At 45.1% G+C, this 13,449-nt stretch overlaps 1 protein-coding gene across 4 annotated transcripts in view; it reads right to left on the bottom strand.

The window, feature by feature from the left end:
- Positions 1-12,085, bottom strand: part of LOC115113663 (ankyrin repeat domain-containing protein 50-like) — a 33,154-nt gene extending 21,069 nt beyond the window's left edge. Inside the window, exons 1-3 of one of the 4 annotated variants that reach the window (XM_029641584.2) lie at positions 11,755-12,085; positions 11,582-11,668; positions 3,545-4,298 (exon numbers count right to left, since the gene is read on the bottom strand). In XM_029641584.2, the coding sequence (XP_029497444.1) occupies positions 3,545-3,966 (422 nt within the window). In that variant the 5' untranslated portion in view covers positions 3,967-4,298; positions 11,582-11,668; positions 11,755-12,085. Of the gene's footprint in view, positions 1-3,544; positions 4,974-11,581; positions 11,669-11,754 lie in introns of those variants that run through there. The other 3 variants (XM_029641600.2, XM_065016100.1, XM_029641574.2) reach the window with 3 other exon arrangements.
- Between the last annotated feature and the right edge of the window lie 1,364 nt (positions 12,086-13,449).

The following is a 13,449-nucleotide window of genomic DNA, read 5'->3' as shown; positions in this document are numbered from 1 at the left end:
GTGTCATAGTATGGATGAGCGATGACCGACCGTGTCATAGTATGGATGAGCGATGACCGAGTGTCATAGCATGGATGAGCGATGACCGAGTGTCATAGTATGGATGAGCGATGACCGAGTGTCATAGCATGGATGAGCGATGACCGAGTGTCATAGTATGGATGAGCGATGACCGAGTGTCATAGTATGGATGAGCGATGACCGAGTGTCATAGTATGGATGAGCGATGACCGGTGTCATAGCATGGATGAGCGATGACCGAGTGTCATAGCATGGATGAGCGATGACCGAGTGTCATAGTGGATGAGCGATGACCGAGTGTCATAGTATGGATGAGCGATGACCGAGTGTCATAGTATGGATGAGCGATGACCGAGTGTCATAGCATGGATGAGCGATGACCGAGTGTCATAGTATGGATGAGCGATGACCGAGTGTCATAGTATGGATGAGCGATGACCGAGTGTCATAGTATGGATGAGCGATGACCGAGTGTCATAGCATGGATGAGCGATGACCGAGTGTCATAGCATGGATGAGCGATGACCGAGCGATGATGAGCCGACCGTGTCATAGTATGGATGAGCGATGACCGTCAGTGTCATAGCATGGATGAGCGATGACCGAGTGTCATAGTATGGATGAGCGATGACCGAGTGTCATAGTATGGATGAGCCGATGACCGAGTGTCATAGTATGGATGAGCGATGACCGAGTGTCATAGTATGGATGAGCGATGACCGAGTGTCATAGCATGGATGAGCGATGACCGAGTGTCATAGCATGGATGAGCGATGACCGAGTGTCATAGTATGGATGAGCGATGACCGAGTGTCATAGTATGGATGAGCGATGACCGAGTGTCATAGTATGGATGAGCGATGACCGAGTGTCATAGTATGGATGAGCGATGACCGAGTGTCATAGTATGGATGAGCGATGACCGAGTGTCATAGTATGGATGAGCGATGACCGACATAGTGTCGATGACCGAGTGTCATAGTATGGATGAGCGATGACCGAGTGTCATAGTATGGATGAGCGATGACCGAGTGTCATAGCATGGATGAGCGATGACCGAGTGGAAAGATGCAATAGATGGTATAAGATGCAGTCTATACATATGAGATGAGTAACGTAAGACATTATTAAAGTGGAATTGTTTAAAGTGACTAGTGAGTCAATGTAGGCAGCAGCCTCTGAGTTCATGATGGGTGGCAGGTTAGCCTAGTGGTTAGAGCGTTGGGCCAGTAACCGAAAGGCTGCTAGATCGAATCCCTGAGCTGATAAGGTAAAAATCTGTCGTTCTGCCTCTGAACAACGCAGTTAACCCACTGTTCCTAGGCCCTCATTGTAAATAAGAATTTGTTCTTAACTGACTTGCCTTGTAAAATAAATAGCTGTTTCGCCGTCTGATGTCCTTGAGATAGAAGCTGTTTTTCAGTCTCTCGGGCCCACACCTGTACTGATACAATACAGCCTTGTGAACACAATATTAAAAGTTGCAGTCCTTTTTTCCCCCATTACTGAACAATAGACTCAGTTTATGTAAAAGCACTTAGTGCCTTTTAAGAGAAGGAATTTAAAAGTGAATGCTCCGTTCCAAAACGTCTTGGTCACAAGTTTGTGTCTTACTAATATGACAACAGGGAAGGTGTGTGTGTGTGTGTGTGTGTGCGTGTGCGTGCGTGTGTGTGTGTGTGTGTGTGTGCGTGCGTGCGTGTGCGTGCGTGTGTGTCTTGAGCCCAGAACCATGTTAATGGCCCTTTAACTGACTGAGGGCTTCCTGCTCCATCCTGTCCTCGTGGTCCTGGCCACAGGCTAACCTTTGACCCTCTCAGCCCTGCCGTAATTGGACACGGTGCGGAGAAGAGGCTGACAACAGGCCCTGTGAGCCCTAACGTTCCCAAAGTTCGTAAAACTGGTTTAAAACAGACGAGCCGTTTATCAGCGGGCCTTGTGGAACAGCAATTAGATAAGACATAATATAAAATAAGATTAGATAAGACATAATATAAAATAAGACTAGATAAGACAATATAAAATAAGACTAGATAAGACATAATATAAAATAAGATTAGATAAGACAATATAAAATAAGCCTAGATAAGACATAATATAAAATAAGATTAGATAAGACATAATATAAAATAAGATTAGATAAGACATAATATAAAATAAGATTAGATAAGACATAATATAAAATAAGACTAGATAAGACATAATATAAAATAAGATTAGATAAGACATAATATAAAATAAGACTAGATAAGACATAATATAAAATAAGATTAGATAAGACATAATATAAAATAAGATTAGATAAGACATAATATAAAATAAGATTAGATAAGACATAACATAAAATAAGATTAGATAAGAGAGAATGGCATAGTTTAACGGACGGTTAAGGACTAACTTTACGAGGGAATATAGCTGTAACAAAGGAAAAGGTGGTTGGTAGTTGGGTCGACTAGCCACTGTTGATGTTGACAGTGTAAGCTAAGCGGTTATATAGGACTCTAATGGTTCCAGCTAGCATCTGTTCAAATCTAAGGATTCTCTGTGCATACGTCCGCTGCCACTTCAAGCTCATGTTTCCCCTGTTTTGTCGACCACTGTTTAGTGTTCAGAGGACAGTGGCTCAACCACAACCGCCCTTTTTCTCTCTCTCACTCGGGCGCCAAACACACAAAGATCTCTCCGGGCTATGGGTCAGTCTGAGGGCAAATGTGGAATGTAGCCCTGATAGTTCACACCAGAAACACAGCAAACAAGGAGGGAGAGCGTTCCTTCCACAACCAACGTCAACATCAGACAGACAGAGAGGGTCCTCGTGAGAACGACGACCTCGCCAAGCGGCACCAACGACTCGGGTCTCTTGCGACCTCGAGGGAACGCATTTTTCACGTCTTTGTCCTGGTTTCTAAAAGGACGTGTCATAAATAGCATTGTGGCGTTCATTCAGACTGGGAGGTCGATTGTGAGAGCACTTGAATGACTTGTATTATGAGGGGGGGAAATACATTCTTATACAAACCAAGGAGGGAGGACAATCGCTCGCTTTTCACTATGGCTCTTTTGGTCTTCTTTGTTTGACTGAACAACCCGAGCAGTGACAGGCTTTTAGTACGGAATCTGAATGTTCATGGAAACTCACTGTTACCTGTAAGAAGTAGTCAAGGACAGTCATCTTGGATAACTGGTCTGCTTGGTGATGATGTCACTTCCCTTCCCAATGCATTATTGCTACTATGACTATTCACATGCTACTGTGAACATGTGACTATAATATCAAATAAAACAATGAGGTTTATTTGTACAGACATATAGTATCAATCTGACTGACTCAATGTTTGACTTTTGACAAACCTCAAATCTCTCTATAGAAATTTCACATTCATTTTTTTTTTTTTGCGGACAGAATGTGCTGAGTTCACATCAAAACAGAGCAATTCACAAAGCTGTCTAGATCAGTTGGTTAGCAACGCTACAGAGTAATAGACAGGGCATATAACGCTAGGGAGTAATATAGAGTGCAGACCTTTTGAAAGTGTCATCCGGGTCCCTCTGGCAGTGTAGGGGCTCCAGGGTGGGAGCCACCAACGGGCTGTCCAGTGTGTCCCTGTACCCCAGGGGGAGGAGGGGGCTGACCCTCAGCTGATCCACCAGTCCCAGGACAAACCTCCACACCGCCACGCTCCCCCCGTCCTCCCGCTGGCAGAAGTGAAATGCAAGGCAATGGGGCGCCAGTCCGACCCGCATCCCTGCGTCCGAGTTGGGCCATATTGCCTCCGTGCATAGAGCTGTCTTTCCTGCCCCGGGACCCCCAGTTACCAGGATCCCCGGTGGCCGGCCAGGAGCGGGCTTGGCTTCCAGACAGCGCTGGAGCTTTTCCAGGGCCCATTCCCGACAGTAGAAGCGGCGGCCCCGTAGCAGGCTGGTGTTATGGCTGCTACCACTCATTGGGCCCCCCTGGGAACTAACCAGGAGTCACTCCACCGCGGGTCCAACGTCCCATAATCCCCGGCGCCTCTTACAGTTTCTCTTTCGATTTGAACGGACTACACAACACCTTTGGTAGCTCTGGCAGTGACAAGGTGACAGAGTACTGTCCGGAAGGTTCTAACGTCAGACGTTATGATCTGGGGACTCCTCCAGATACCATCTCAGAGTCTCTTAATCCTCCTCAGTTGTCTGTAGTCATCTTGGATCAGTCCTCTGGACACTCTGGTGCGTCATCTCTCCACAGCTTCCTCCAGCCAATCAGTGTGTCTCTCTGCCGTCTCAACCTGGTCCTCAGGTTAGAAAAAAAACAAACAAGGAAATGGACCATGAATAGAATGTATCCAGTACCGACACGCTCTCTCACACACACCACACCTGTCCTCCGTCAGAGAGAGAGAGAGAGAGAGAGAAAAAATAAGAGAGACACAGAGTGAGAGATTACCACAAGGGCTCACTTAAAACAAGGAGATTTTTTTCTGTGGTTATCTCCTCAAAACCCTCCTAACATTAACATGCTCCCTAAATCTCTGTATCTGCTGCTGACAGTCCTGCTTCCTCGATTTTCTATTCTGGAGTCTCTCCGTACAGTTGGCTCATATGGATTTCCCTCCTCTTTCACACGCCCCTTCTCTCTCTCTCTCTCTCTCTCTCTCTCTCTCCACCCTCTCAGCTGCTCTCCGGTTTTTCTTGTCCTCTTTTTTTCCCACTCCTCCCCTCCCGTTTCTCAGCATGTCAGGGCATGTATTGAAGCAGAGGCATTTAAACTGAGAGTTAGTGAGTTAGGAAAGAAGAGAAGAGAGAATAAGGAACATGATCCAAGATAGGAGGAGTTGGACGGCTTGTTTTTTTTGGGGGGTCAAAGTTCATCCACAGCAGCATGCTTTAACTGAGGCTCACACCCCTTCCTCTGGGTCTGGCTCTGAGAGCTAAGGAGGGAGGGACGAGTCTAAATACTTCCTCTGGGTCTGGCTCTGAGAGCTAAGGAGGGAGGGACGAGTCTAAATACTTCCTCTGGGTCTGGCTCTGAGAGCTAAGGAGGGAGGGACGAGTCTAAATACTTCCTCTGGGTCTGGCTCTGAGAGCTAAGGAGGGAGGGACGAGTCTAAATACTTCCTCTGGGTCTGGCTCTGAGAGCTAAGGAGGGAGGGACGAGTCTAAATACTTCCTCTGGGTCTGGCTCTGAGAGCTAAGGAGGGAGGGACGAGTCTAAATACTTCCTCTGGGTCTGGCTCTGAGAGCTAAGGAGGGAGGGACGAGTCTAAATACTTCCTCTGGGTCTGGCTCTGAGAGCTAAGGAGGGAGGGAGGTCTAAATACTTCCTCTGGGTCTGGCTCTGAGAGCTAAGGAGGAGGGACGAGTCTAAATACTTCCTCTGGGTCTGGCTCTGAGAGCTAAGGAGGGAGGGACGAGTCTAAATACTTCCTCTGGGTCTGGCTCTGGCTAAGGAGGGAGGGACTGGGTCTGGCTCTGAGAGCTAAGGAGGGAGGGACGAGTCTAAATACTTCCTCTGGGTCTGGCTCTGAGAGCTAAGGAGGGAGGGACGAGTCTAAATACTTCCTCTGGGTCTGGCTCTGAGAGCTAAGGAGGGAGGGACGAGTCTAAATACTTCCTCTGGGTCTGGCTCTGAGAGCTAAGGAGGGAGGGACGAGTCTAAATACTTCCTCTGGGTCTGGCTCTGAGAGCTAAGGAGGGAGGGACGAGTCTAAATACTTCCTCTCTGGTCTGGCTCTGAGGCTAAGGAAAGGGACTTACTTCCTCTGGGTCTGGCTCTGAGAGCTAAGGAGGGAGGGACGAGTCTAAATACTTCCTCTGGGTCTGGCTCTGAGAGCTAAGGAGGGAGGGACGAGTCTAAATACTTCTCTGGGTCTGGCTCTGAGAGCTAAGGAGGGGAGGTCTAAATACTTCCTCTGGGTCTGGCTCTGAGAGCTAAGGAGGGAGGGACGACTAAATACTTCCTCTGGGTCTGGCTCTGAGAGCTAAGGAGGGAGGGACGAGTCTAAATACTTCCTCTGGGTCTGGCTCTGAGAGCTGAGGGACGCTAAGAGCTAAGGAGGGAGGGACGAGTCTAAATACTTCCTCTGGGTCTGGCTCTGAGAGCTAAGGAGGGAGGGACGGGGGTCTGGCTCTGAGAGCTAAGGAGGGAGGGACGAGTCTAAATACTTCCTCTGGGTCTGGCTCTGAGAGCTAAGGAGGGAGGGACGAAATACTTCCTCTGGGTCTGGCTCTGAGAAAGGAGGGAGGGACGAGTAAATACTTCCTCTGGGTCTGGCTCTGAGAGCTAAGGAGGGAGGGACTCTAAATACTTCCTCTGGGTCTGGCTCTGAGAGCTAAGGAGGGACGAGTCTAAATACTTCCTCTGGGTCTGGCTCAGGTTAAAACAGAAGGAGGGAGGGACTCTAAGGGGTCTGGCTCTGAGAGCTAAGGAGGAGGGAGGGGCGAGTCTAAATACTTCCTCTGGGTCTGGCTCTGAGAGCTAAGGAGGGAGGAGGGACTTCCTCTGGGTCTGGCTCTGAGCTAAGGAGGGAGGGACGACTAAATTTCCTCTGGGTCTGGCTCTGAGAGCTAAGGAGGGAGGGACGAGTCTAAATACTTCCTCTGGGTCTGGCTCTGAGAGCTAAGGAGGGAGGGACTCTCCTTCCTCTGGGTCTGGCTCTGAGAGCTAAGGAGGGAGGGACGAGTCTAAATACTTCCTCTGGGTCTGGCTCTGAGAGCTAAGGAGGGAGGGACGAGTCTAAATACTCCTCACGTGGCTATTATTAAACAGATGTGATTAAAACAGAATCCGTTTACTGCAGGAACCAGGATGTAACGCAACTGGAGAGTAAATTACAACCTTCTTCAGTTGCTGACAAAGCCACTTTGTTGACTTTATAGCAACAAAAAAAAAAAGAGAAAAAAAAATGGGGGCACTGATGCTGACTGATGCTTAAAATAAATTGAGAAAGCGTGCAAAGCTCAGAGGGTGTTTCAGATAGGCTACACACGTATTATTGTATCACTATATGAACTGAGGTAATGTTAATAAAATACATAGATTTGGTGTTTCTCTGTGACATCAGGGAATATAGGGTATTCAAAGCCCTCTGTGAAGAACTAACTAGTCTATGACCAGGGCTGGGGAGTAACAGATGTTCAAAGCATTTATTTTTCAACTCGAAGCAATGAGCCCAATCAGTTCTCCATGACAACAAAATCATAATCAGAGTAGGATAATAAGTGCTTCGTTTTTTAAGTAAAACAACTTGGCTAATATATATTTACAAATGCTATAAATGGAAGCTCAAGGGGTATTCAATTAATTGGAATGACCGCAAATCTGACAAGACTTTGGCTTTTAATTTAAGATCTAATTGTATTATTAGCTGTAGTAGAAAGCAATGGGTTAGAAGAAGCCTACATAACAAAGTCATTAAGTAAAATACAAACATCCATTTATGGCCAGCTATGTAAACACTAACATGGATTAATCCTGCAATAGATGGTCGTTCCATTGGTAATATAAACTCAGCAACAAAAAAAAAAAAGTCCCTTTTTCAGGATCCTGTCTTTCAAAGATATTTATATTTTTACAAATTCACTTCACAGATCTTCATTGTAAAGGGTTTAAACACTGTTTCCCATCCTTGTTCAATGAACTATAAACAGTTAATGAACATGCACCTGTGGAACGGTCGTTAAGACACTAACAGCTTACAGACGGTAGGCAATTAAGGTCACAGTTATGAAAACTTAGAACACTAAAAAGGCCTTTCTACTGACTCTGAAAAACACCAAAAGAAAGATGCCCAGGGTCCCTGCTCATCTGTGTGAACGTGCCTTTGGCATGCTGCGAGGAGGCTTGAGGACTGCAGCTGTTGCAATATCCATACTGTGAGATGCCTAAGACAGCGCTACAGGGAGACAGGACAGACAGATAGCTGATCGTTCTCTCAGTGGCAGACCACGTGTAACACCTGCACAGGATCGGTACATCCGAACATCACACCTGCAGGACAGGTACAGGATGGCAACAACAACTGCCTGAGTTACAGCAGGAATGCACAATCCCTCCATCAGTGCTCAGACTCAACAATAGGCTGAGAGAGGCTGGACTGAGGGCTTGTAGGCCTGTTGTAAAGGCAGGTCCTCAAAACACATCACTGGCAACAATGTTACCTATGGGCACAAACCCACCGTCAATGGAACAGACAGGACTGGCAAAAAGTGCTCTTCACTGACGAGTCACGGTTTTGTCTCACCAGGGTCGAATTCGCGTTTATCATCGAAGGAATGAGCGTTATACCGAGGCCTGTACTCTGGAGCGGGATCGATTTGGAGGTGGAGGGTCCATCATGGTCTGGGGCGGTGTGTCACAGCATCATCGGACTGAGCTTGTTGTCATTGCAGGCAATCTCAACGTTGTGCGTTACAGGGAAGACATCCTCCTCCCTCATGTGGTACCCTTCCTGCAGGCTCATCCTGACATGACCCTCCAGCATGACAATGCCACCAGCCATACTGCTCGTTCTGTGTGTGATTTCCTGCAAGACAGGAATGTCAGTGTTCTGCCATGGCCAGCAAAGAGCCCGGATCTCTATCACATTGATCACGTCTGGGACCTGTTGTATTGCAGGGTGAGGGCTAGGGCCATTCCTCCCAGAAATGTCTGGGAACTTGCAGGTGCCTTGGTGGAAGAGTGGGGTAACATCTCACAGCAAGAACAGGCAAATCTGGTGCAGTCCATAAGGAGGAGATGCACTGCAGAACTTAATGCAGCTGGTGGCCACACCAGATACTGACTTACTTTTGATATTGACCCCCCCCCCCTTTGTTCAGGGACACATTATTCAATTTCTGTTCGTCACACGTCTGTGGAACTTGTTCAGTTTACATCTCAGTTGTTGAATCTTGTTATGTTCATACAAATATTTACACGTTAAGTTTGCTGAAAATAAACACAGACGTTTCTATTTTTTGTTGCCGAGTTTACATGTTTGTCTTCTAATGCCTCTTAAGGGGAAAGTAATCAGATTACTTTACTGAGTTTGGCTAATTCAAAAAAGTGATGTTACTGATCACAATTTGGACAGGTAACTAGTAACTAACAGATTACATTTAGAAAGTAACTTGTCCTGTCTATGGCAGAATATCCACGAGTCCATGTATCACTTCAGGTTAATCAATCCACGCATGCATGCGGCGAGAATTATGTTCTCAATGTTCGTAAACTGAACTTCAATTAAACTACTCGTTCTGTTACCAAGAATTTGTCAGATTCTTGTTGAAATGAAACAGACAAGAGGCCCGTCTTTACGAGAGCTCTCCCCAATCATATGATGTACATTGGTTTATTTATCTCCCATTTCGTCATAAATGTCCCTCTTCTCAGACAACTTGTCGACTATATTGTCATTTTCTCCTACGCATACATTGCTTATCACATCCTACAACATGTGGCCCAACAGTTTGTGTGGGGGGAGACTTCCTTCCCTGGTATCAGCTTCACAGAGGTCACAAGTTGTCTGCCACTGTTCCTCTTCTCTTCTTCTCTTCTCTTACAGACAAACATTCTTCATCTCTATACAGAGACAGAACTATATAACTAACAGAATTCTACCCTATGTTAAATCTATTAGTAATTATTCATAACATTCAAAAACAATGCATCGAGTCAGTACTTTGTAGTCTTGTAGGATCTGTTTAAAGTGAAATGTGGTCCCGTGGTGGAAGGAACCGTTGGGTATCTGATATGGTCATGTTGGTCTAAAGAGCCAACTGCCTACCATTCCACTGCCATGGAGACATTCCTGTCGTTTCGCTTGGCCCTGCTATTCCTAGTGCCCGTTTCTCTCCTGCTTGTCAACGACACACCCTCCCCTGTTCAACTGAGGTAACTGATGGATACTGTAAGCAACCCCCCCCCCCCCCCCAAAAAAAAACACATTCCTTACCCCAGGACACTTCAACGGGTGACTATATGGGAAAATCATGGGGAAAAAGGGAGCACTCGGTTTCTGCTTTGAGTATTTACTGGCTTGGCCTATGAATGATAAACCCTTAGATCCAGATGCGTTATGAACCCCCCAAAAAATCTGAGGGGGGTTTTCCAGAGGGCTCCCCCGATCCTTAAATTTGGAAGAATGTTGCATTTTTCAAACACCTGAAGCAGCTTTTTCCTCCAATCTAGAGCCATAATCAATATGCTTAAATTGTATGCACTTTTTATTCTGCATACCTCAGCATACCTCAAGCTGGGTGGTTCTTTTTTTAAGAAACAAAATATGCTTCTCTGAATCTCTGCTAAAGTCTGGATAAAAGATTGAAAGGAATGTCAGTCTTAGTATATTTAGTTATCGCTTTCTTTTCTAAAGTCTACCAACCTTGCCAGTATCAAATGTATTTATAAAGCCCTTTGTACATCAGCTGGTATCTCAAAGTGCTGTATAGAAACCCAGCCTAAAACCCCAAACAGCAAGCAATGCAGGTGTAGAAGCACGGTGGCTATGAAAAACTCCCTAGAAAGGCCAAAACCTAGGAAGAAACCTAGAGAGGAACCAGGCTATGAGGGGTGGCCAGTCCTCCTCTGGCTGTGTCGGGTGGAAATTATAACAGAACATGGACAAGATGTTCAAATGTTCATAGATGACCAGCAGGGTCAGACAGTAGGCATGCCAGCTAAGATAGTTAAACAAGCTAGCTATTCTAACTTGTTTGTTAGCCTGAAATGGCTTCTTGGTAGCTAGTTATGAGGTTGGCAAATTGTGAAACTATCTGGGCTAGCTAAAGCCAACTTCATACAGTTCTTAAATGGCTAGTGCGCTATTACAGAACTTTTTTTTCTTCCATAAAAGAATAAAACAGGAGAAATCTGAGGGGACACGTGCCCTTGTGCATGACCTTTCTGAAATCAACTTTTTTTTTTGATACACCAGTGGAGGCTGCTGAGGGGAGGACGGCTCATAACGGCTTGAACGGAGTAAATGGAATCAAACACACGGCCACCGTGTATTTGATACCATTATACGAATTCCTGCTCCAGCCATTACCACGAGACCAAAGGTGCCACCAAACTCCTGTGTGTTACACTTAACAAAATGCTAGGAAATTAAGAAATAATTTAAATGTTAAAATACCTTTCTTTTATGACCGTTAGGCTGCATATGTCAATTTGTTTGGCTTGTAAATATGTTACTACCATGTATGATTTTGTTAATGCCGCTTTCCAACAATGGACTAGTCTTCTGGCAGTATCAAATGGAACCATCCGTACCGTTGCGCCCAGGGCACGGGTTTTCACTAGTTACTACAGCCACAAAGTCTGAATTGGCTGTATCATAAACATTTCTGGGGTAAAAAATAAAATACAAATGTGTTTTTTTTTGTCTTAATTTAAGGTTAGGCATAAGGTTAGCAGTGTGGTTATGGTTAGGTTTAAATTGTACAATTGAGCGGGGTTTTATAACTTTGTGTCTGTGGGAACTAGTGACGACCTTGGCCACGTTCCCGACACTCAAAGGTAATCAATCACCTAATTTGACTGCTCTCACCGGTCGTGCAAGGCGGCAGCACAGACGGACTGTTAGTTGTAAAATACCTTTGGCAGCAGGCTACAGGTGCGTGCCGCATCAACTGCCAGGCCGACATCGCTGTTCTTAAACTACCATACCGATTCTCTAGACACCTGTCAACTCACACACATAATTCAATCATTATTCTGGTAAACCTAACCTCATGAAATGACAAAGACAACGAAACACTTTCACAGACCGATCTCAGTAGGCTGTCGTACGAGAGGAGTCGAACAGGCTACAGGCAGTACATAAGCCTATCGATAGTCCGTGCTGCTCCGTCGTTGATTGCAATTCAATGATTCCGAGGCATTCCGTCAGTGGAGTTTTATTCTAATGTTACACCACATGTACAATCATTTAATCCTGACAAGATTTGATCATCATAATTAGTTCCCCGTGCATAGTTGATTTACATCTGCACTTTTGTTTTTAATTATACTATATTCTGTCGATATTTCCATTCACGTGTCGTCAGTCCGCACACCTCACACAGTGCCGCCCCCCAAATAGAAACGTGTGTTGCTGCTACAGATTGTCAGACTATATATACTGTAAAACGTAGAGTCGCAAGCTAGCGCGAGGACGCGCTCTTTGAAATGAAGGAGTAGTGTAACGACCCTTGTTGATAGCGCACAGTTGATAGCGCACCGGATCTCGGACTAGAAGGTCGAGGGTTCGAGACCTGCTCCCTGCTGTTTCATGACAATACATATATATTTAAAAAATCCAGGACATGTTTTGGAATAATTTTACCAAAATTATTAAAAATATATTTTTGGCAAAATTATGAACTATCTTTCTAGCTAATTTTAGCCCAACATCGGACACTCTCTATCGGTCAGAGTAGTAGTATTTCCTCTGAAATGTCAAACATGCTAATTGCTAACCCCGCTAGCTAACATTTGTACGACACCAATAATCACAAAACATTGATGTCTTGATCCCAAGGTAACACTGTTGAAGGTAATATATTTCTTATTAGACGCTGTTGAAAAAGCCGATAATATGGGGTGCTATGTTAATACTACTCCATAGAGGATCAATAGACCCTCAAAAATGCTCAACATTGGAACAAGCGCATCAACCATCACCAGTAAGTAGCCTAAGCATCATCTTCATCTTCATCAAATCAAATCAAATCAAATTTTATTTGTCACATACACATGGTTAGCAGATGTTAATGCGAGTGTAGCGAAATGCTTGTGCTTCTAGTTCCGACAATGCAGTAATAACCAACAAGTAATCTAACTAACAATTCCAAAACTACTGTCTTATACACAGTGTAAGGGGATAAAGAATATGTACATAAGGATATATGAATGAGTGATGGTACAGAGCAGCATAGGCAAGATACAGTAGATGGTATCGAGTACAGTATATACATATGAGATGAGTATGTAAACAAAGTGGCATAGTTAAAGTGGCTAGTGATACATGTATTACATAAGGATGCAGTCGATGATATAGAGTACAGTATATACGTATGCATATGAGATGAATAATGTAGGGTAAGTAACATTATATAAGGTAGCATTGTTTAAAGTGGCTAGTGATATATTTACATAATTTCCCATCAATTCCCATTATTAAAGTGGCTGGAGTTGAGTCAGTGTCAGTGTCAGTGTGTTGGCAGCAGCCACTCAATGTTAGTGGTGGCTGTTTAACAGTCTGATGGCCTTGAGATAGAAGCTGTTTTTCAGTCTCTCGGTCCCAGCTTTGATGCACCTGTACTGACCTCGCCTTCTGGATGATAGCGGGGTGAACAGGCAGTGGCTCGGGTGGTTGATGTCCTTGATGATCTTTATGGCCTTCCTGTAACATCGGGTGGTGTAGGTGTCCTGGAGGGCAGGTAGTTTGCCCCCGGTGATGCGTTGTGCAGACCTCACTACCC

This window comes from Oncorhynchus nerka, linkage group LG3 (assembly GCF_034236695.1).
Source record: "Oncorhynchus nerka isolate Pitt River linkage group LG3, Oner_Uvic_2.0, whole genome shotgun sequence".
Lineage (NCBI taxonomy): Eukaryota > Metazoa > Chordata > Actinopteri > Salmoniformes > Salmonidae > Oncorhynchus > Oncorhynchus nerka.
The sequence above is the reverse complement of the archived record's forward strand: the minus strand, read 5'-3'. Positions and strand labels throughout refer to the sequence as shown.